At 43.1% G+C, this 21,542-nt stretch overlaps 1 protein-coding gene across 1 annotated transcript in view; it reads right to left on the bottom strand.

Annotated features, from left to right (window-relative positions):
• AGXT2 (alanine--glyoxylate aminotransferase 2) overlaps window positions 1-19,882 on the bottom strand; it is a 45,127-nt gene extending 25,245 nt beyond the window's left edge. The window contains exons 1-7 of the mRNA XM_027092665.1: window positions 19,644-19,882; window positions 12,587-12,675; window positions 11,154-11,338; window positions 3,588-3,711; window positions 1,990-2,084; window positions 1,269-1,362; window positions 488-581 (exon numbers count right to left, since the gene is read on the bottom strand). Coding sequence (XP_026948466.1) covers window positions 488-581; window positions 1,269-1,362; window positions 1,990-2,084; window positions 3,588-3,711; window positions 11,154-11,338; window positions 12,587-12,675; window positions 19,644-19,731 — 769 coding nt within the window. The 5' untranslated portion in view covers window positions 19,732-19,882. The remainder of the gene's footprint in view (window positions 1-487; window positions 582-1,268; window positions 1,363-1,989; window positions 2,085-3,587; window positions 3,712-11,153; window positions 11,339-12,586; window positions 12,676-19,643) is intronic.
• Between the last annotated feature and the right edge of the window lie 1,660 nt (window positions 19,883-21,542).

The raw sequence follows: 21,542 nt of genomic DNA, 5'->3' as shown, positions 1-21,542 counted from the left end.
GCCCTGGTCTTCTGATTTGACAAAGGCTCTCATTTTGGCTGTACTCTGAGTCCCTGGGGAACTTCCTCATTGGAGTTTTGAGATTTCTAAGTGTTCTTTCCCCTTTCCCCTTCTCCCATTGGGAATTGGCAAATAATCCCTCAAAAAAACCCTTGTTTTCTTTTGAAATTGGTAGCAGAGCTATTGCTGGGAGAGCTAAGAGAGCGCCTTTAGTGAAGCAGCAGGTGACAGTCTGTTTTTGGCTTAGCTCTGACAGCATGAGATGCTGAGATGAGTTTCCTAACAGGAGATGGATGCTCTGATGGTATAGTGGTCATTGGCATAAGAGGTGTTAGTTCAGTGAGGGGTGATTTCCTAGTTGGATTTGCCTTGGCTTTCCCTTTCCCACTTTTTTGAATCTGTTCACCCAGGAATGGTTCTGCCTCTCTCCACATTCCTTACCCCTCCTGACCTTCCACCATGTGCCTCCCTCCCTGCCCAGCTGGACCTGGTGCACAGCTGCATTTCCTAATTGTTTGCACTCGAGAATCTCGGCAGTGGCTTCCTCCCCAAGGGCCACGGAAAACATCCGGGCACATCGTCTGCAAATGACAAAAGAGGGAGTTTAGCAAGACGTGAACACAAGACAGCCAATTTGGGGCAACCTATGGTGCCAGTTAAGGCAAGAGGGCTTCTTAATTTGATACTAAGATTCCTCCTTTACTCTTCTCCCACTTAGAACAAAAACCTAATATTCTGCTTTGAAGAGATAATTTTTTTTCTTGGCAATCAATTATGAGGGCACTCTACAAAGCAAACTGATTTCAATGTCAGCCTGGAAACAATTTGCTCAAGAGTTTGGTCGGTAAGGGCATCTGAAAGAATAAGAATAATTAGGTATCTGATTCTGATGCTGAAAATGTGGAAACAGTGAGTGAGAACAGAAGGTGAGTACAGGGATGACTCTATGGAAATTTTATGCATTCAAGGCTCTGGGAAGTTATTTCAGTGCATTTATTTGCAGTTGACTTGATTTTATTTAAAAGCAAAAGAAAACTAAAAAAATCTCTGTCATTAATTATTACTCACACTCTGAAGGTCTTCCTAAGAAACATTTCCCTTAAATGGTCTTTAATTCGATTAAGTCAAATTGAGCCCCTGATTCATTATAGTTATGTAATATAAGCTAATTTGTATGAGTTTCTAGTCCTAATGCCTGGAAAATCTGATAAATGATTCCACACACCCAGGAGTTTTTAGAGAAATATGACAAAAATCTCAAAACTTACGGATTGGCAGCCCATCCCACTGGGGAGTTCCATTTTGTGGAACCCTACATTTGTCAAGCCAAGTGTGTAAGGACTGCATCCATGGTAGGCTCCTCTGCAGACAGAAAACAGTGGGAGGACTGGGTTAAGTTTACTTTTCTATGATCACTGGCCTGTGGAACACTGGGTAGGACAAAAAAGGAAGTCCATGTAGGCTATTCAGGCTATGGCTCCTTACCATAAGCAGAGATGAAAGTGGGCCCAGTGTCATAGGGCAAAGTCATGAGCTTCTGGGGGTGCAGACCAATCGTTCACTATTTGGCATAGGTCATAGTCAATGCCATACCTTTTTTTAACTTTTATTTTTTAAAATTTTAATCTTTAATTTTTCTCTTATATTGGAGCATAGTTCATGAAAAACGTTGTGTGTTAGTTTCTGTACCACATCTTTAAAGTGAAAAAGGTGTCATGTCACCTTCTTTTTAATTCCAGAGGAGAATCTATGACAAAACTGGGACTCCAAACTCTTGGTTACCTCGGTCAGGGACCCCTACCTTGGATCAGGCCAATTTGGATGGTGTTATCCAGACATAAAATTCATTTGACTGACCCTACCCTAAAATCTAAAATTAGAAAAACACCCCAGGAAAGCCCCTCTCCTGCTTTAGGCTATATTTTAAAGATAAACATGTAATATTGGGGTGAGTCAATGTTAAAGTTGAATGTTCCAAGGTGTGGTTACCTGAAAGAAATGATATCTGTGTTATTTGAGTGTGCTCTGGCCATCAGCATGGCTAGGTCATTGGCTTCTGAGCCACTGTTCATCAGGAAAATGACCTGGAGAAAAAAAAAAGACACATGGTCATGAGACACATGATTACCCAATTCATTCGATATTGTTAAAAACAGTGTATCCCAGCCTCTGATTATTAAGGAGAGTTCCCTTCGTACCAGTAGTCCCGTCATTGAATTACTATATTAATTCTACAGCTATTCACTTAGCAGCTGCTAAGCACTAGAGATACAAAAATGACTAAGGGATTGTCGGAGTTGTGAAATATTCCAGATTTTCATTGGTTTTACCTGATTCTCTGCAGAGTGCTAAGATGGAGAGACTTGCTGAGACATACAGTGGTTAGTGGCTGAGGGGCTCTGAGGACCAGGTCTCTTGGTTCTTGAATCTGGACTGCCCCACCTGATTCTGAAGGCTTGAGACAAGGCAGGCTCCCAGAGGAGCCTGTTCGGTGTTTGTGAATGTTAAAACAAACGAGCAACAAACAAAAAAGTGCAGCTCATCCTGGTTGAAAGAAAGGGGAGAACTGAAGGGTACTGGATCCTCCAGGCTCGGGGACTGGGAGGCCAGGGCTGTGCCCTTGCAGGCTTCCTCGTCTCTACTCATCCATGAGTGTGTCTGCCCTGAACTGAGGTTGCAGCTCTTGCAACGTCCTCCATCTCTTGTAGATAACATAGTAAATATGGTACCTAAATAATACAGGAAGATGATCATGATAGCTAACACCAGGTACGGCGCACTGTTCTAAATATGTATTAACTCATTGAATCCTGAAATGAAAACCTTGGCCAACATTTTAACATCTCAATTCAATCATTAATTCAATGATTCAATGATTAATTAATCATTAATCGTTAAAAAATTCAATATTTCAGACGCAGAAAAACATCTCATTTAGCAAAAATATCAAAGTGCATCTCAGACCAAATGAACTTAATGGTATATTAATTTTCTAAAAAAATGGCTCCACTCTTTGTTAAAGAAGAATGGTTAACCAACAAGGACCTACTGTGTAGCACAGGGAACTCTGCTCAATATTATGTAACAACCTAAATGGAAAAAGAATTTGAAAAAGAATAGATACATGGTTATGTATAACTGAATCACTTTGCTGGACGCCTGAAACTAACACAACATAGTTACGCAACTCTACTCCAGTATAAAATAAAAAGTTTAAAAAAAAAAGAAGAAATTCCAATGACTTTGCAGAGGGGCTGTGGAACAAAGAGATGAAAACTTCCTGAGGAACACAGAGGAGAGTGTCAGGAAGCCTGGGGCTCCCGCTAAGTGATTTCTGCAAAGATGTGGTGGTGAGGAGAGTGACCAAGGAGAGGCAGATGTTTGGAACTGATGAAGTGAACATCGGCTGGTTTCACCAGTAATTCATCAATTCCTTTCTTCTCCTAGAGTGCTTTCCGATATGGCCACTAGCGCACTCATTTTGGACGTTCAAAGAACAGACCTGATTCCCACCCATACTCTTATTTCCTAAGCCAGCTTCCCTGAGATCATGAGACTCCTATCCCTTTGAACTGGAAGCATCAGACCTTCAGAGGTTCAGGAAGAAGCGCTGAAAGCTTCTCTGCATATTCGTGGATCGGAGGGTGGAAGAAGACGGCACTTGTGTGCCACAGGCGGCCAAGCTGCTTTTGTGCCACTGCGTTTACTTTCCTGGATAAACAGAAGAGCAGAGTTACCCACAGTGCCAGCGGGCATGTCCCTCCCAACACAACACAGGCCATTGAACTCAAACCCACGGCTATTTCTCAAAGAGTTTCAAGAGGCTGATTTCATCCCCACACAAGAAAGAGTTTCTCTAACCACCAGAGGTATCTGGCAATGCGATATGTTGCCTCAAAATGTAATGAATTCCTCACCAAGAGGAGTGTTCAAAAGGAGACTTATGCGCTGGGGATTTTATTTTATTTTTATTTATTTATTTTTAACATCTTTATTGGAGTATAATTGCTTTACAATGGTGTGTTAGTTTCTGCTTCACAACAAAATGAATCAGTTATGTATATACGTATGTTCCCATATCTCTTCCCGCTTGCGTCTCCCTCCCTCCCACCCTCCCTATCCCACCCCTCCAGGTGGTCACAAAGCACCGAGCTGAACTCCCTGTGCTATGCGGCTGCTTCCCACTAGCTATCTATCTTACGTTTGGTATTGTATATATGTCCATGCCTCTCTCTCGCTTTGTCACAATTTACCCTTCCCCCCTCCCCATATCCTCAAGTCCGTTCTCTAGTGTGTGTCTTTATTCCTGTTTTACCCCTAGGTTCTTCATGACATTTTTTTTTTCTTAAATTCCATGTATATGTGTTAGCATACGGTATTTGTCTCTCTCTTTCTGACTTACTTCAATATGTATGACAGACTCTAGGTCTATCCACCTCATTACAATAGCTCAATTTCGTTTCTTTTTATGGCTGAGTAATATTCCATTGTATATATGTGCCACATCTTCTTTATCCATTCATCCGATGATGGACACTTAGGTTGTTTCCATCTCTAGGCTATTGTAAATAGAGCTGCAGTGAACATTTTGGTACATGACTCTTTTTGAATTATGGTTTTCTCAGGGTATATGCCCAGTAGTGGGATTGCTGGGTCATATGGTAGTACTATTTGTAGTTTTTTAAGGAACCTCCATACTGTTCTCCACAGTGGCTGTATCAACTTACATTCCCACCAACAGTGTAAGAGGGTTCCCTTTGCTCCACACCCTCTCCAGCATTTATTGTTTCTAGATATTTTGATGATGGCCATTCTGACTGGTGTGAGATGATATCTCATTGTAGTTTTAATCTGCATTTCTCTAATGATTAGTGATGTTGAGCATTCTTTCATGTGTTTGTTGGCAGTCTGTATATCTTCTTTGGAGAAATGTCTATTTAGGTCTTCTGCCCATTCAGTTGTTTGTATTTTTGATACTGAGCCCCATGAGCTGCTTATATATTTTGGAGATTAATCCTTTGTCAGTTGCTTCATTTGCAAATATTTTCTCCCATTCTGAGGGTTGTCTTTTGGTCTTGTTTATGGTTTCCTTTGCTGTGCAAAAGTTTTGAAGTTTCATTAGGTCCCATTTGTTTATTTTTGTTTTTATTTCCATTTCTCTAGGAGGTGGGTCAAAAAGGACCTTGCTGTGATTTATGTCATAGAGTGTCCTGCCTATGTTTTCCTCTAAGAGTTTGATAGTTTCTGGCCTTACATTTAGGTCTTTAATCCATTTTGAGCTTATTTTTGTGTATGGTGTTAGGGAGTGATCTAATTTCATACTTTTACATGTAGCTGTCCAGTTTTCCCAGCACCACTTATTGAAGAGGCTGTCCTTTCTCCACTGTACAATCCTGCCTCCTTTGTCAAAGATAAGGTGACCATATGTGCGTGGGTTTATCTCTGGGATTTCTATCCTGTTCCATTGATCTATATTTCTATTTTTGTACCAGTACCGTACTGTCTTGATTACTGTAGATTTGTAGTATAGTCTGAAGTCAGGGAGCCTGATTCCTCCAGCTCCGTTTTTCATTCTCAAGATTGCTTTGGCTGTTCGGGGTCTTTTGTGTTTCCATGCAAATTGTGAAATTTTTTGTTCTAGTTCTGTGAAAAATGCCAGTGGTAGTTTGATAGGGATTGCACTGAATCTGTAGATTGCTTTGGGTAGAAGATTCATTTTCACAATGTTGATTCTTCCAATCCAAGAACATGGTATATCTCTCCATCTATTTGTATCATCTTTAATTTCTTTCATCAGTGTCATATTATTTTCTGCATACAGGTCTTTTGTCTCCTTAGGTAAGTTTATTCCTAGATATTTTATTCTTTTTCTTGCGATGGTAAATGGGAGTGTTTTCTTGATTTCACTTTCAGATTTTTCATCATTAGTGTATAGGAATGCAAGAGATTTCTGTGCATTAATTTTGTATCCTGCTACTTTACCAAATTCATTGATTAGCTCTAGTAGTTTTCTGGTAGCATCTTTAGGATTCTCTATGTATAGTATCATGTCATCTGCAAATAGTGACAGCTTTACTTCTTCTTTTCTGATTTGGATTCCTTTTATTTCCTTTTCTTCTCTGATTGCTGTGGCTAAAACTTCCAAAACTGTGTTGAATAAGAGTGGTGAGAGTGAGCAACCTTGTCTTCTTCCTGATCTTAGTGGAAATGCTTTCAGTTTTTCACCATTGAGGACAATGTTGGCTGTGGGTTTGTCATATATGGCCTTTATTATGTTGAGGAAAGTTCCCTCTATGCCTACTTTCTGCAGGGTTTTTATCATAAATGGGTGTTGAATTTTGTCAAAAGCTTTCTCTGCATCTATTGAGATGATCATATGGTTTTTCTCCTTCAATTTGTTAATATGGTGTATCACATTGATTGATTTGCATATATTGAAGAATCCTTGCGTTCCTGGTATAAACCCCACTTGATCATGGTGTATGATCCGTTTAATGTGCTGTTGGATTGTGTTTGCTAGTATTTTGTTGAGGAGTTTTGCATCTGTATTCATCAGTGATATTGGCCTGTAGTTTTCTTTCTTTGTGACATCCTTGTCTGGTTTTGGTATCAGGGTGATGGTGGCCTTGTAGAATGAGTTTGGGAGTGTTCCTCCCTCTGCTATATTTTGGAAGATTTTGAGAAGGATAGGTGTTAGCTCTCTTCTAAATGTTTGATGGAATTCACCTGTGAATCCATCTGGTCCTGGGCTTTTGTTTGTTGGAAGATTAAAATTTTAATCACAGTTTCAACTTCAGTGCTTGTGATTGGTCTGTTTATATTTCCTATTTCTTCCTGGTTCAGTCTCAGGAGGTTGTGCTTTCTAAGAATTTGTCCATTTCTTCCAGGTTGTCCATTTTATTGGCAGATAGTTGCTTGTTGTAATCTCTTATGATCCTTTGTATTTCTGCAGTGTCAGTTGTTACTTCTTCTTTTTCATTTCTAATTCTATTGATTTGAGTCTTCTCCCTTTTGTTCTTGATGAGTCTGGCTAATGGTTTATCAATTTTGTTTATCTTCTCAAGGAACCAACTTTTAGTTTTATTGAGCTTTGCTATCATTTCCTTCATTTCTTTTTCATTTATTTCTGATCTGATCTTTATGATTTCTTTCCTTCTGCTAACTTTGGGGTTTTTCTATTGTTCTTTCTCTAACTGCTTTAGGTGTAAGGTTAGGTTGTTTAGTCGAGATGTTTCCTGTTTCTTAAGGTAGGATTTTATTGCTATAAACTTCCCTCTTAGAACTGCTTTTGCTGCATCCCATAGATTTTGGGTCATCGTGTCTCCATTGTCATTTGTTTCTAGGTACTTTTTGACTTCCTCTTTGATTTCTTCAGTGATCACTTCGTTATTAAGTAGTGTATTGTTTAGCCTCCATGTGTTTGTATTTTCTACAGATCTTTTCCTGTAATTGATATCTAGTCTCATAGCGTTGTGGTCGGAAAAGATACTTGATACAATTTCAATTTTCTTAAATTTACCAAGACTTGATTTGTGACCCAAGATATGATCTATCCTGGAGAATGTTCCATGAGCACTAGAGAAAAATGTGTATTCTGTTGTTTTTGGATGGAATGTCCTATAAATATCAATTAAGTCCATCTTTTTTAATGTGTCATTTAAAGCTTGCATTACCTTATCTATTTTCATTTTGGATCATCTGTCCATTGGTGAAAGTGGGGTGTTAAAATCCCCTATTGTGATTGTGTTACTGTCAATTTCCCCTTTTATGGCTGTTAGCATTTGCCTTATGTATTCAGGTGCTCCTATGTTGGGTGCATAAGTATTTACAATTGTTATATCTTCTTCTTGAATTGATCCCTTGATCATTATGTAGTGTTCTTATTGTCTCTTGTAATAGTCTTTATTTTAAAGTCTCTTTTATCAGAGATGCGTATTGCTACTCCAGGTTTCTTTTTATTTCCATTTGCATGGAATATCTTTTTCCATCCCCTCACTTTCAGTCTGCATGTGTCCCTAGGTCTGAAGTGGGTCTCTTGTAGACAGCACATATGTGGGTCTTGTTTTTGTATCCATTCAGCCAGTCTATGTCTTTTGGTTGGAACATTTAATCCATTTACATTTAAGGTAGTTATTGATATGTATGTTCCTATTACCATTTTCTTAATTGTTTTGGGTTTATTATTGTAAGTCTTTTCCTTCTCTTGTGTTTCCTGCCTAGAGAAGTTGCTTTAGCATTTGTTGTAGAGCTGGTTTGGTGGTGCTGAATTCTCTTAGTTCTTGGTTGTCTGTAAAGGTTTTAATTTCTCTTTTGAAATTGAATGAGATCCTTGCTGAGTAGAGTAATCTTGATTGTAGGTTTTTCCCTTTCATCTTGTTAAATATGTCCTGCCACTCCCTTCTGGTTTGCAGTTTCTGCTGAAAAATCAGCTGTTAACCTTATGGGGATTCCCTTGTATGTTATTTATTGCTTTTCCCTTGCTGCTTTTCATATTTTTTCTTTGTATTTAACTTTTGACAGTTTGATTAATATGTGTCTTGGTGTGTTTCTCCATGGATTTATCCTGTATAGGACTCTCTGCACTTCCTGGACTTGATTGACTATTTCCTTTCCCATATTAGGGAAGTTTTCAAGTATAACCTCCTCAAGTATTTTCTCAGTCCCTTTTTTTTTTTCTCTTCTTCTGGGACCGCTATAATTCGAATGTTGGTTTGTTTAATGTTGTCCCAGAGGTCTCTGAAACTGTCCTCAATTCTTTTCATTCTTTTTTCTTAATTCTGGTCTGTGATAGTTATTTCTCCTATTTTATCTTCTAGGTCACTTATCTGTTCTTCTGCCTCAGTTATTCTGCTCTTGATTCCTTCTAGAGAATTTTTAATTTCATTTATTGTGTTGTTCATCATTGTTTGTTTGCTCTTTAATTCTTCTAGGTCCTTGGTAAACGTGTCTTGTATTTTCTCCATTCTATTTCCAAGATTTTGGATCACCTTTACTGTCATTACTCTGAATTCTTTTTCAAGTAGACTGCCTATTTCCTCTGCATTTGTTTGGTCTGGTGGGTTTTTGCCTTGCTCCTTTATCTGCTGTGTATTTCTCTGTCTTCTCATTTTGCTTAAGTTACTGTGTTTGGGGTCTCCTTTTCACAGCCTGCAGGTTCATCGTTCCTGTTGTTTTTGGTGTCTGCCCTCAGTGGGTAAGGTTGGTTCAGTGGGTAGTGTAGGCTTTCTGGTGGAGGGGCCTGGTGCCTGTGTTCTGGTGGATGAGGCTGGATCTTGTCTTTCTGGTGGGCAGGACCATGTCTGGTGGTGTGTTTTAGGGTGTCCATGAGCTTATTATGATTTTAGGCAGCTTGTTTGCTAATGCATCAGTTTGTGTTCCTGTCTTGGTAGTTGTTTGGCATGGGGTGTCCAGCACTGTAGCTTGCTGGTTGTTGAGTGGAGCTGGGTCTTAGCGTTGAGATGGAGATCTCTGGGAGAGCTTTTGACGTGTGTTATAACATGGAGCTGGGAGGTCTTTGGTGGACCAGTGTCCTGAACTCACCTCTCCCACCTCCTAGGCTCAGGCCTGACACCTGGCAGGAGCACCAAGACCCTGTCAACCATATGGCTCAGAAGAAAATGGAGGGAAAAAAAAGAAAGAAAGAAGGAAATAAAATAAAGTTATTAAAATAAAAAATTATTAAAAATTATAAAATTAAAAGTAATAAAAACAAAGAAAGAAGAGAGCAACCAAACCAATAAACAAATCTACCAATGATAATAAGCTCTAAATACTAAACTAAGATATACATAAAACCAGAAACAAATTAGATGCAGAAAGCAAACCCCAAGTCTACAGTTGCTCCTAAAGTCCACCTCCTCAATTTGGGATGATTCGTTGTCTATTCAGGTATTTCACAGATGCAGGGTACATCAAGTTGATTGTGGAGCTTTAATCCGCTGCTTCTGAGGCTGCTGGGAGAGATTTCCCTTTCTCTTCTTTGTTCTCACAGCTCCCAGGGGCTCAGCTTTGGATTTGGCCCTGCCTCTGCATGTAGGTTGCTGGAGGGCGTCTGTTTTTCGCTCAGACAGGATGGGGTTAAAGGAGCAGCTGATTAGGAGGCTCTGGCTCACTCAGGCCGGGGGGGAGGGAAGGGTACGGAGTGCGGGGCGAGCCTGCGGCGGCAGAAGCCGGCGTGACTTTGCACCATCCTGAGGCGCGCCGTGCGTTCTCCCGGGGAAGTTGTCCCTGGATCCCGGGACCCTGGCAGTGGCGGGTTGTACAGGCTCCCCGGAAGGGGGTTGTGGATAGTGACCTGTGCTCGCACACAGGCTTCTTGGTGGCGGCAGCAGCATCCTTAGCGTCTCATACCCGTCTCTGGGGTCCACGCTTTTAGCCGCGGCTCGTGCCCGTCTCTGGAGCTCCTTTAAGCAGCGCTCTTAATCCCCTCTCCTCGCGCACCAGGAAACAAAGAGGGAAGAAAACGTCTCTTGCCTCTTCGGCAGTTCCAGACTTTTCCCCGGACTCCCTGCCGGCTAGCCGTGGTGCACTAACCCCCTGCAGACTGTGTTCACGCTGCCAACCCCAGTCCTCTCCTGGCGCTCCGACCAAAGTCCGAGCCTCAGCTCCCAGCCCCCGCCCGCCCCGGTGTGTGAGCAGACAAGCCTCTCAGGCTGGTGAGTGCCGGTCGGCCCCGATCCTCTGTGCGGGAATCTCTCCGCTTTGCCTTCCGCACCCCTGTTGCTGTGCTCTCCTCCACGGCTCCGAAGCTTCCCCCCTCCTCCACCCACAGTCTTCGCCCGTGAAGGGGCTTCCTAGTGTGTGGAAACCTTTCCTCCTTCACAGCTCCCTCCCACTGGTGCAGGTCCCGTTCCTATTCTTTTGTCTCTGTTTATTCTTTTTTCTTTGGCCCTACCCAGGTACGTGGGGAGTTTCTTGCCTTTTGGGAAGTCTGAGGTGTTCTGCCAGCGGTCAGTGGGTGTTCTGTAGGAGTTGTTCCACATGTAGATGTATTTCTGGTGTATCTGTGGGGAGGAAGGTGATCTCCGCGTCTTACTCCTCCACCATCTTGAAGTGCCCCTCTTAACTGAGGTTCTGAATCACGAACATGATCATTAGCCTGTTTATCGTATATTTTTCTGGCGTGAAAATCCCAGAATTTTAAGCATACTCACGGGTGGCAGTGACCAACACTGACAGTGACAATCCCAGAAAAGAAGTCCAGGTATCTGTTTCCTTCATAATCAAAGAGCCACTCCATGTGCCCCTGGTGGAGCAACAAGGGCTCTGAGAAATAGGCCGTCAGCACAGGAGAAAGATGTTGCTTGTGGATCTCCAGGACTCGATTATAGGCAAGGGACTGTAGGTAGGCAAGATTTAAGCATTTAACATCTTCCTTATCCCCACATTGCTTAAAACATCACTAGCAGGTCCATATAGCAGTGCCTGGCCTCCCACCACCCTGGCACAGGGCTGCTACCCTTGCTCATCAGGGCAGCTATTTTCCCAGTGACCTCCTTGTGGGACAGACACCCAGGTCCTTCCTCTCAAGTGGAGGAAATTATTCATGTGGCCCTTTAATCCCTTTGTAGATCAAACATGGAGAAGGGGGCTGGAATTTTCTACCTCTCAATGGAAAGCCTTGGCTTTGAGTTAATTCTAGCTGTGAAAAAAAGTAAAAGACGTTGGAAGTAAATGTCTGAAGTAATGTTTTTTTTTTTTTAAGAATAAAAGAATTGGGCTTCCCTGGTGGCACAGTGGTTGGGAGTTCGCCTGCCGATGCAGGGGCCACGGGTTCGTGCCCCGGTCCGGGAGGATCCCACATGCCGCGCAGCGGCTGGGCCCGTGAGCCATGGCTGCTGAGCCTGCGCTTCCGGAGCCTGTGCTCCGCAACGTGAGAGGACATAACAGTGAGGCCCGCATACCGGAAAAAAAAAAAAAGAAAAAAAAAGCAGAAAAAAACAAACAATGAAGTGCTTGTGGTGTTTATGTCTTTAATTACAAAGCCTCTGTCCTATAGTTCTCCTCTCCGTGGGTCCCTCCTGACTCTATTAATTCTACAATTTCTAACTTATGAATATTATGTAGGATGAAGGGATGTTGGGGAGAGAGGGAGACAGAGACACAGAGAGAGAGAGAGAGAGAATGAGTCCAATATTTATTAGCCTGAGAGCAAAATGACAACTTTATATTTTTTGGTGGAGGACTCAGGAAGGTCAGGTTATGCATTGACATATGAGATAGAATAAAACGTGAGCCTTCACATTTGTGATCTATGTATTTCTTTGTGTGTGTGCATCTATGCCTACATCCCTGGGATACACATATTGTCATGGACAGTCTCTTCCTTGTATTCTCTGTCTCCTTCTGTTTTGTCTCTCCATCTTTGCCTCTGTCTGTCTCTGTCTCACACACACACCAACTCCTGCAATGCCACTGAATGGGGTGAGAGTTCAGATGCTCCCAGTGACTTAAGGGATAGGACATCTGAGACGGATGGCTCAGTGGCAGGCAGGGCCGTCTGTGGGTCCTTCTTGAGGAAGCAACTACTTGAGGCCTCCCAGGAAGAACCACCTCGCTGGGGTATTCCCAAAGCTCTTACTCTCACCTGGTATCTTTCAGGTGTGAAGTCACACGGAGGCATGCTGGGCTTTGTATGAAGACCGAGCTTGGTTACAGAGGTCCAGAAAGCACCTACTGAAAGTGAAGTGAAGTGAAGTGTTAGTGTCCTCAGCTAAACATCACACAGGCACGTTCGTAAGAATCATCTATAGTTACCTGAATCAAAGTCCTGAGGCACTTTTGTTTATTTCTTATTTAAATCAGCCTTTGGATTTAAAACTGAGGTATCTTTTTTTTTTTTTTACAGCTCAGAAAGAGTTTTACTCACAAGGCAGCCAAGCGAGGAGACTGGAGGACAAGTCTCAGAACTGCCTCCCCAGTTGGGATATTTATGGAATAAGCAGGGTGGTCTTAGATGTGGGGAAAGGTAATCGCAGGTAGGGAAGGAGGTGAGGTAATTGGTGCTCTGCGCAGGTGCGTCTCAGTTACGAAGTCTGCATATTCAAAACGGAGGCAATGAGCGGCACGGATGGTGGAGTTTTCCAGCCTCTGACGTCACCAGGCCAGTGAGCGCAGGCCCCAAACTGAGGTATCTTAATAATGAATTTTCTTAAACAACAAGGTCCTACTGCACTGCACAGGGCACTATATTCAATATCCTGTGATAAATCATAATGGAAAAGAATAGGTAAAAGAATATATGTGTATAACTGAGTCACTGCAGTACAGCAGAAATTAACACAACATTGTAAATCAACTATGCTTCAATAAAATTAAAAGTTAAAAAATAATGAATTTTCTGGAGAAAAAAAGGGAGGTCCTCTCAAATCTAGTCAGGAAAGGCACAGAGGATACGGGGGAAGTCATGGTTTCTCCCACCTGGGTCCCTCCCAAGCTTGGGAAGTTCCTCCCTCTGCTGCCTGGATGGACTGTAATTCTCTGTTCAGTTCAAACTTCTGCCAGGGCCGGGGGTTGCAGGCGTCCATTCTCTGTCAATAGAGGTGCTTTCTAAGCTTTGACCTTCCTAGTCCCTGAATCCCCGTGCCTAGCCCAGTTCCCAGTACTGGGTTGGCTCCAATAAACAAAGAACAAATGGCTTTTGACTATTCTTGTAGAGCATGAGGAGAGAGAGGTGCCAGGCCATGTACTATGATGATAAATACATGCAAGGAGATCTGGAAGACAAAACCTTCCTGTAAAACACAACCTGAAGCCCATGACAACACAAGACCGTGGCAAAGAAAAGATAAGCTGGGCCAGAGGAATCATTAAATATTTGGAGCTAGAAGGAAGCTTAGATTTTTTTTGTGTGTGTGGGGGGGTCAAAATGCTCATTTTATAGATGTAGAAACCAGCCTAAAGTGGTAAATTAATTTGTTTAAGATCACCAAGCTAGTTAGCTGCAGAACAAGAACAAAACTCCCAGTTTCTGACTCCCAGCCTGGTACCGTTTCGCTCATTCGCTGCCCACCTCCATCCTCCTCTGGCAGCACAGATCTTGACCTCTCTATAGCAGTGGGATGGAATAATAGAATCAGAGAACATCGGAGCTGGAAGAGCTATCTAGAAACCTTATAAGTACTCTTAGAAAAGAATGCTGCTAATTTTTAGGATTCAAGGTCCGTATCGAGAAAATTTTACAGGTGGAGAGAGCTGAGGAAATGATGTCTCTTGTTCAGCATGAAGGTTTGAATCCATGGATGTAATGTTGGTGTTTTGTGTGGCTATAAAGTCACCCTCCTGAGAAACACAATGAGCAATTGTGTTTTTAAATGAATCTGGAAAGTAATGACACTGACTCTCTTTCTTTCAGAGAAAACTCATCCACTTTTCTGCTCTAAATAATCACAAATGTCGTTCATTTGCTCTTACTTTAAAAGCAAGTTGCTTTTGGCTATCCATACATAGAAATGACCCCAAAAATAATGGCTAAGTTTTCTGAGAATTCCACATTTTCAAAAGCTTTTCATTGTGTCTCTCTACATTAGTTACTGTTCTGATATGGGGGAAAAAGTTCTGAGTGTTTCTAAGAATTCGAATTCTCTTCACTCCCACAGTCTCATTTTCCTTTCTGCAAAATTGGAGTTACCCATTGAGGAGGCTGAAAGGTCTCTTGACTCCAAAGTTACAGGAAATTATGAAAGTAGTCTGGAGGGGGAAGAAAGAGAGTTGGAAAAATTTGATAAAGAAAAGCTTGAATTTTAAATGGTCAAGTTAGGTATATTCATTCATGCATTTGTTTGTTCACCAAACTGATAGGAATATGATGGCTGAATGAGGGCTCAAAATGAAATACATAAAATTCTGCTCTCTGGAAGGATGGAAGGAAGGAAGATTAGCAAGCAAGTAGGAAAAATAATAAGTCAGTAAGTGAAATAAGTCTTGATTACATCTCACACTTGTATGTGGAATCCAAAAAATGAAACAAATGAATGACTATAACAAAACAGAAACAGACTCACAGATATAGAGAACAAACTAGTGGTTACCAGTGGGGAGAGGGATCAGGGGGAGGGGCAAGGTAGGGGTAGGGGATGAAGAGGTACAACTACTATGTATAAAATAAATAAGGTACAAGGATATATTGTACAGCACAGGGCATAAAGCCAGTATTTCATAATAACTTTAAATGGAGTATAGCTGTACAAATATTGAATCACTATGTTGCACACGTGAAGTTAATATAGTATTGTCAGTCAACTGTACTTTGATAAAAAGAGGAAAAAAGTCTAGACAACATCTTCAAACAGCTGAAAACCTCTCTCACTAAATAATCCAAACTCAAAAATAACAGTACATATAATAGTTGATTAACAAAAAGAAAGAAAATGCTTCCGTTTTCATTATTTGCTGGAAGAAATTCCAACCTAAACATGTTGATGGTTGCCTGCATTCTTTATTCAAAATAGCCTATGTTTTGAGGATGACATAGAGTTGAGGTTGATAAAGCTTCTCTTGGGCTCCTGGAAATTGTGTGTGCGTGTGTGTGCACCTGCCTGTTTGCACGCCTGGGGCCCGGGAGTGTGGGGCTAGTGGTGGTGGGGAGAAGACAGCACCAAGGGGGTCGGGGAAGGGAGAACTGAAATATGGGTTCATAAAACTGAGTCCCACGTCTATTTCAGCATAGGAATTTTTTTGTCTCTCTTTGATCATTTTGGCTGGTCTGATGTTGCCTTTTTAAACCTGATGCTGAACATGGATGACAGCTAATGATTTTCATTAAATTCATCAACTTCCACTCAATTCATTTGAACAACTCAAGACATTTAAAGGTGGCCTTTGGGGTGGGGAGGGGGAGGAATAAATTAGGAGCATAGGATTAATAGCTACACATCACTATATGCAAAATAGCTAAACAACAGGGATTTACTGTATAGCACAGGGAACTATATTCAATATCTTGTAATAATCTGTAATGGAAAGGAATCTGAAAAAAAAGATACATGTAGAACTGAATCACCTTGCTGTACACCTGAAACTTATACAATATTGTAAACCAACTCTACTTCAAATAAAAAGATGGTTTGGTTTGGAGAACACGACCACTCTTGCCAAGTGGGTAACTAGATTTAATTTTCCGGCTGCCTAATTCTCACCAACAGAGTTCCACAACAGACAAGTCACCTTAGCTCTGTGCTCTTTCCCCCCAAATCATAGTATCAAAAAGTGAAAACCTGTTGGGCAAGGTAAGTGAGAGAAATCCGTGTCTGTAGACATTTGAAAATTCTAGGGGAAATTCTCTTTGTAATGACGAAGATTTTTCTAATATCCACAACCAACTTTCAACACAGGGTGGGTATTTGTTAAGAGCCTGTGACTCTTTCAAATAAAAAAAAGGTTATAAAATATTTGAAAATACACAATGGGCATACCTGATAGAACATTAAGGGAATTTATTAAAGTGCTAACGATGCCTTATTTCTGCATAACATATTAGGTCACTTTAAAAAAGCTTGTCACTTTGGGTATCTCATCTGATACACGGGCTAGCCAGCGAGTTAGGAGAAGAAGATTTTATCACTCACCTTAGAGCTGAGGCCGTGATTAAACGCGAGGTGTTCGCAGTTTTGAGGTCCCACCCTCACCCCCCATGGGGCTGAGGGCCTGAGGCCACCTCCTTTCTCCCTTCATAAACTGCCCCACAGTCTGCAGGAAGTTACGGAGGATGCTCATCCTTGATTGAACTGTGTGCTCTAAGTGACCGGATAATAATACCAGCTGCCTGTCTCCCGCCAGGGAAGCCAAGGGTAGGGCGTGAGACCTCTGAAGGTCTCACATCTGAATCGGATGTCCCTGCTTCTGGATCTGAAGTCTTGAGCAAAGGACCTGGATGGAGGGAGTAGCTGGAGGTCCTCATTAGAGCCATGATGTGCTTCCGAGGCTGTTCCTGCCTGGAGTTCCTGCTGTTTCCATGGGGCTTTCCCTGGTACCTTTGCAAGTCCAGTCCTGCCTACCTCCTCACCTTCCTATTGATTCTTATAGCCCCTCCCACCTTCCCTCTGTATCCTTCCAATAAATGTCCTTTTCCCTAAGTAAACCAGGGCCAATTGCCATTTTTCACCAGCAAGAGCTCTGCCTGATTCCCAGGCTGGTGGCGGCATCCATCCTTTGGTACCTTTGGCAGCAGGCCTACTCTGAGCCCCTCCTGGCCCTCCGCTGGGCTTAGGTCAGTCCGCAGATGGCAGCAAGGATGGCCTGGAGGGGCAGGCGGGACACCTACCCTTAGGGCTAATTTGAATGGTTTTCTTAGAAAACGCTTTGCAGGAGGCTTGGGATGTTTCTCAGGTGGAAATGGGTGTTATTTGCAATCCACTTGCCCTCCTGTGCACCCCTCCTTGTGGGAGAGAAGGCAGGTGATAGCACCATGGTATGTTTGAGCATACACCCCACCTGCCTAGACATGTTATAAATTTAATAATCTTTGCTAATTAGTAAGAAAGAAGGCATGGCTGAGATATTTTCTCCATTCTTTTATCCTGAAAGCAAATTGCTTCTGTAACTTTGTGGACATAGTCAGCCTAAAGTGATTGTGCCTATCAAACAGAGGTAAGGCTGGACATTGTATGCACACATCCATCACATAATACGCATGCAGGTGTTCTACAAGGATTGTGACATACTCTTTTTCTTTGGCTGTACCATGCGGCATGTGGGATCTCAGTTCCCCAACCAGGGATTGAACCCTTGCCCCCTGCAGTGGAAGCTCGGAGTCCTAACCACTGGACTGCCAGGGAAGTCCTGTGACACATTTTTATTTTTGCATATCTGACAGCTTTCAACACCAGGTGATCTTCCTGTCCAACGTGGCCCCTGCCTCCCCCTCCACCCATTTTAGTTTTCTATTGCCTCACCATGATTTGGTTTGATTTACAGCATGTATCTCGACTGGATTTCATCTTTTACATATTTACCTGTTTATCTGTTTATGCTCAGTCTCCCCCACTGGGATACATAAGGGCTGAGATTTTGTTTTGCTCAGGTGTGTGGTAGGTGCTCACATACTTATTGCCTAATGTCTATTTGCATCCCGCAGATTCTTAAGAAGGGTGTGTTCAATGAGTGTGTGTTTGGATGACAAGCAAGCAGGCAGGTATTTAGGACAGTAGGTAAGAAAGTAGAAGCCAAGTCCCGAAGGTTTTGGAAAGACCAGGTAAAAAGTATGGCATCCATGTCTACGTGTGCTGGGTTTGCAGGATTACTTTCCCCCCGTAGTGTCCTTGGTGGAGCCAAGTGAAGGGGTCCCCAGTGAGCTGATCAAGATCTCTAGGCACCGAGCCTCACCTGCCATTTCCCGTGCCCTGCTCCCACCATCAGCCCAGCTCCACAGCCCTCAGGGCAGGGGTAGGAAAAGGGAAGAGGCAGCAGAGAGGGCATTTTCTCTTACTTTGTCAGCAACCGGTACTTTTAGGGTAGCGTCCTCTTTACTAAGCATAAGACTCTGGGTATAATTCTAGCTCCTTCTCAGGAAATGCTGGAGTTAAATAGTGTTCTGGCGAAAGACCCATGACTGGGGGAAAAGACAAATCCAAAAGGGTGGGTAAGAAAGGGCCTGATGGAATCGCTCTGACTTTGGAGCCAGACAGACCTGGCTTTGAACCTCAAGTTGTCACTTCTATGTTTCTGCCTTTGACCAAATTTCTTAATTATCCTTTATTCTTCTGTCTCCTCATCTGTGAAATGGGATAATAGTACTCCCTAAGAAGTTTGGTTGAAGATGAGAGGAGATAATGCATTTAAAGCATCAGATATGTATTACGTTTCAAAGAATTGCAATTGTTAAGGGGGAAGAAAGCAAATGGAAGAGGAAGGAAGGAGATAGGAAAAGGAAAGATGAGGAGAGAATGAAGATAAAATTGATCATGATGGGCAATGGAAAAGGGTCTCCTGTGTTTGTTCGGGGTCTGTGGGCACAGGGTCCCACTGTGACACATCAGTGTGCAAATGCCTACTTACGCTCGAGTTTGCAGCAGGGAAATTGGTGAGGAGGTGGTAGGCTCCTAGTGAAACAAGATAGATGTGAAAAATCAGGAACACAAAGGCACATGAAGCCACCACCAGACCTGGCTACCCCGGGTCTGTTCCTGCTGGAGAAAGAGGAGAGTCTGAGTGGAAGAAGAGGACTCAGGGTTTAGACCTGGCTTCAGTGACTTTGGGTAAATGACTACACTTCTCTGAGGCTGTTTCCTGGTTAGTGATTGAGGGGGTGGTACCACTTTCCGGAGGCCTGGCGGTAATTTGTGTAGATGCTTTATGTTTTTTGAAACAGTTATCCTCAAGCATCTGTACACTACAGTTAATACTTTATTATTTTGAATTGCTTTCTTTTTCTTTCTTCTTTATGTTACCGCGACTGTTTTTGTTTTGAAATTGTGTATAGTCAGGTTTTATTATCCATGAATTTCATTTCAGGACAAAAGGAAGCATTAGGAAATATTGGACAGGAGAAGGGGGCACTGGGTCTGACAAGGTGAGGTCTAGCTCACAGGTCTTAGTGGACTTGTCTCTAAGACCCTATCCGGGTCTAACATTCCAGAATTCCAGAGCTCAGCCCTTCCCCTCTCGCTGACCCTCTGCTGACCCACGTCCCTCTGGTTTCCACTCACCTTTGGGGGAAGGGCATGTCTTGGGAGTCCTGGGAGTTGAGGTCTCCAGGTACAAAGCTCTCAGCAAATGTCTCCAGGCTAGAGTCATCTCTCCCAGTCAGGGAGCAAATCCCCGTGGAAGCAGGTCTGAGGAAGGGCTCCACTGCTCACTGACCAGCTGGACTTTGAGATTAGGACGGAAGGGGAGGAGCTGACCGAGGGGTTACTGCTTCCACTTCCAGTGGGTCCCAAAGAGAGAGAAAGAGAAAGCGGGTGGGAGAGAGGGAAGGAGGGAGGGAGGGAGGGAGAGAGAAAAGAGGAGGCAGGCAGATAGGCAAAGCAAGGGGTCTTCTGGCTATTTTGCTAGTTTTATGTCCCATCGGGGTCTCATCAGGATGAGAGTCTCTCTGCGGAAGGGTGGTGATGGGCCTGGGGGAAGGGTCAGGATATAGTTGCAGGGGTCAGAGACTTAGAAAGGAGAGGAGTGAAAAAGAGAGAGAGAAGGAAGATATCCGTGAATTAAATGGGTAAAGACACTGGTTTTCGTACTGGGGGTCTTGAAGGAAGACAAGAGGCATAATGGGGAAGGAGGTAGTCCACGGGAAAGGAGAAGGGCACCAAAAAGCTAGGGACGGCTCTGGACAGCTGCGTATCCCCTTAGGTATCTGAATAAGGCAAGAAGGTGAGAGCTGAGGAGTTAGGGTGCTTTATTTCTATTATGTTTTAATTTCTTAAATTCCCATTTGTCACTCCTGACTCCCCTGCACCCCTAATCTCCATAAACAACTATTTTGTGTGTTTAATATATACCTTTTTGTTGGTATGTATTCTTGTAAAATGTTTATTGTTTGGGGTGAATGCATTTTTTTAAAAAAAATATTTATTTTTGCCTGTGTTAGGTCTTTGTTGCTGCATGCGGGCTTTCTCTAGTTGCGGCGAGCGGGGGCTACTCTTCATTGCGGTGCGTGGGCTCCTAATTGTAGTGGCTTCTCTTGTTGCGGAGCACAGGCTCTAGGTGCGCGGGCTCAGTAGTTGTGGCTAGTGGGCTCTAGAGCGCAGGCTCAGTAGTTGTGGTGCGCGGGCTTCGTTGCTCCACTGCACGTGGGATCCTTACGGGATCGAACCCACGTCCCCTGCATTGGCAGGCAGATTCTTAACCACTTCGCCACCATGGAAGTCCTATGCATTTTTAGTTTATGTCAATAGGTGTGCTTTTTTTGTTTTTTCACTCAGAACCATGTTTTAAAAATCCATCCAGGTTGCTGTGAGTAGATCTCTTCCGGATTTCCAGCTGCTCTGGACTGGGTGTCCACGTGCCTTTGCAAGGCAGTGCCTAAGAAGGGAGAGTGACAAGGGCAGTAGGAGCTGGGAGGGTGAGAGGGTGTTGGGTTGATAACTGGCTCCCATCCACAGAGGGCAAGGAAGAGCCAGGCCTCTCCACAGTGGCAGGTGGCAGATTTAATAAACAGGGGAACTTATGAGGCTTGTCTTGGGAAAGTAGGTCTCTGCATCTGCCCACTGGAATCTTAAAATTTTATATAGAGGCCTTAATTGGGTTCAGTAATGTACACCGTCCAGTCATGTACACATTACTCTCTCAAGGCTGCATCCTTGGACCAGCTCTCACTGTGCGAATGATGGGAAGAATGTATATTCCAAGGACAGAGGAGGGGGTGAGAGCTTCTGAGTGCGTGGATCCAGCTCGCAGGTCAGCCAGTGGTCACATCCTCTCAACTTTCTCCTCCAGCAGGGTGGGACTGGGGGAACAGCATACAGGGTGGACGTCTTGTATCACCTTGCACAGGGGACAACTGGCTTGGCCACATCCCCCACATCTGGGAAATAACCTTTTAGCCCAAATGCCCGTAAGAGGTGAGATTACCAGGTAAGCACTGAAAGGTTTTAAATTCAATGTCAAGT

Source organism: Aethalodelphis obliquidens, unplaced genomic scaffold (assembly GCF_003676395.1).
Source record: "Aethalodelphis obliquidens isolate GAN/ISIS:26980383/991018 unplaced genomic scaffold, ASM367639v1 scaffold80, whole genome shotgun sequence".
Lineage (NCBI taxonomy): Eukaryota > Metazoa > Chordata > Mammalia > Artiodactyla > Delphinidae > Aethalodelphis > Aethalodelphis obliquidens.
This window is presented reverse-complemented; position numbering and strand designations above follow the sequence as displayed.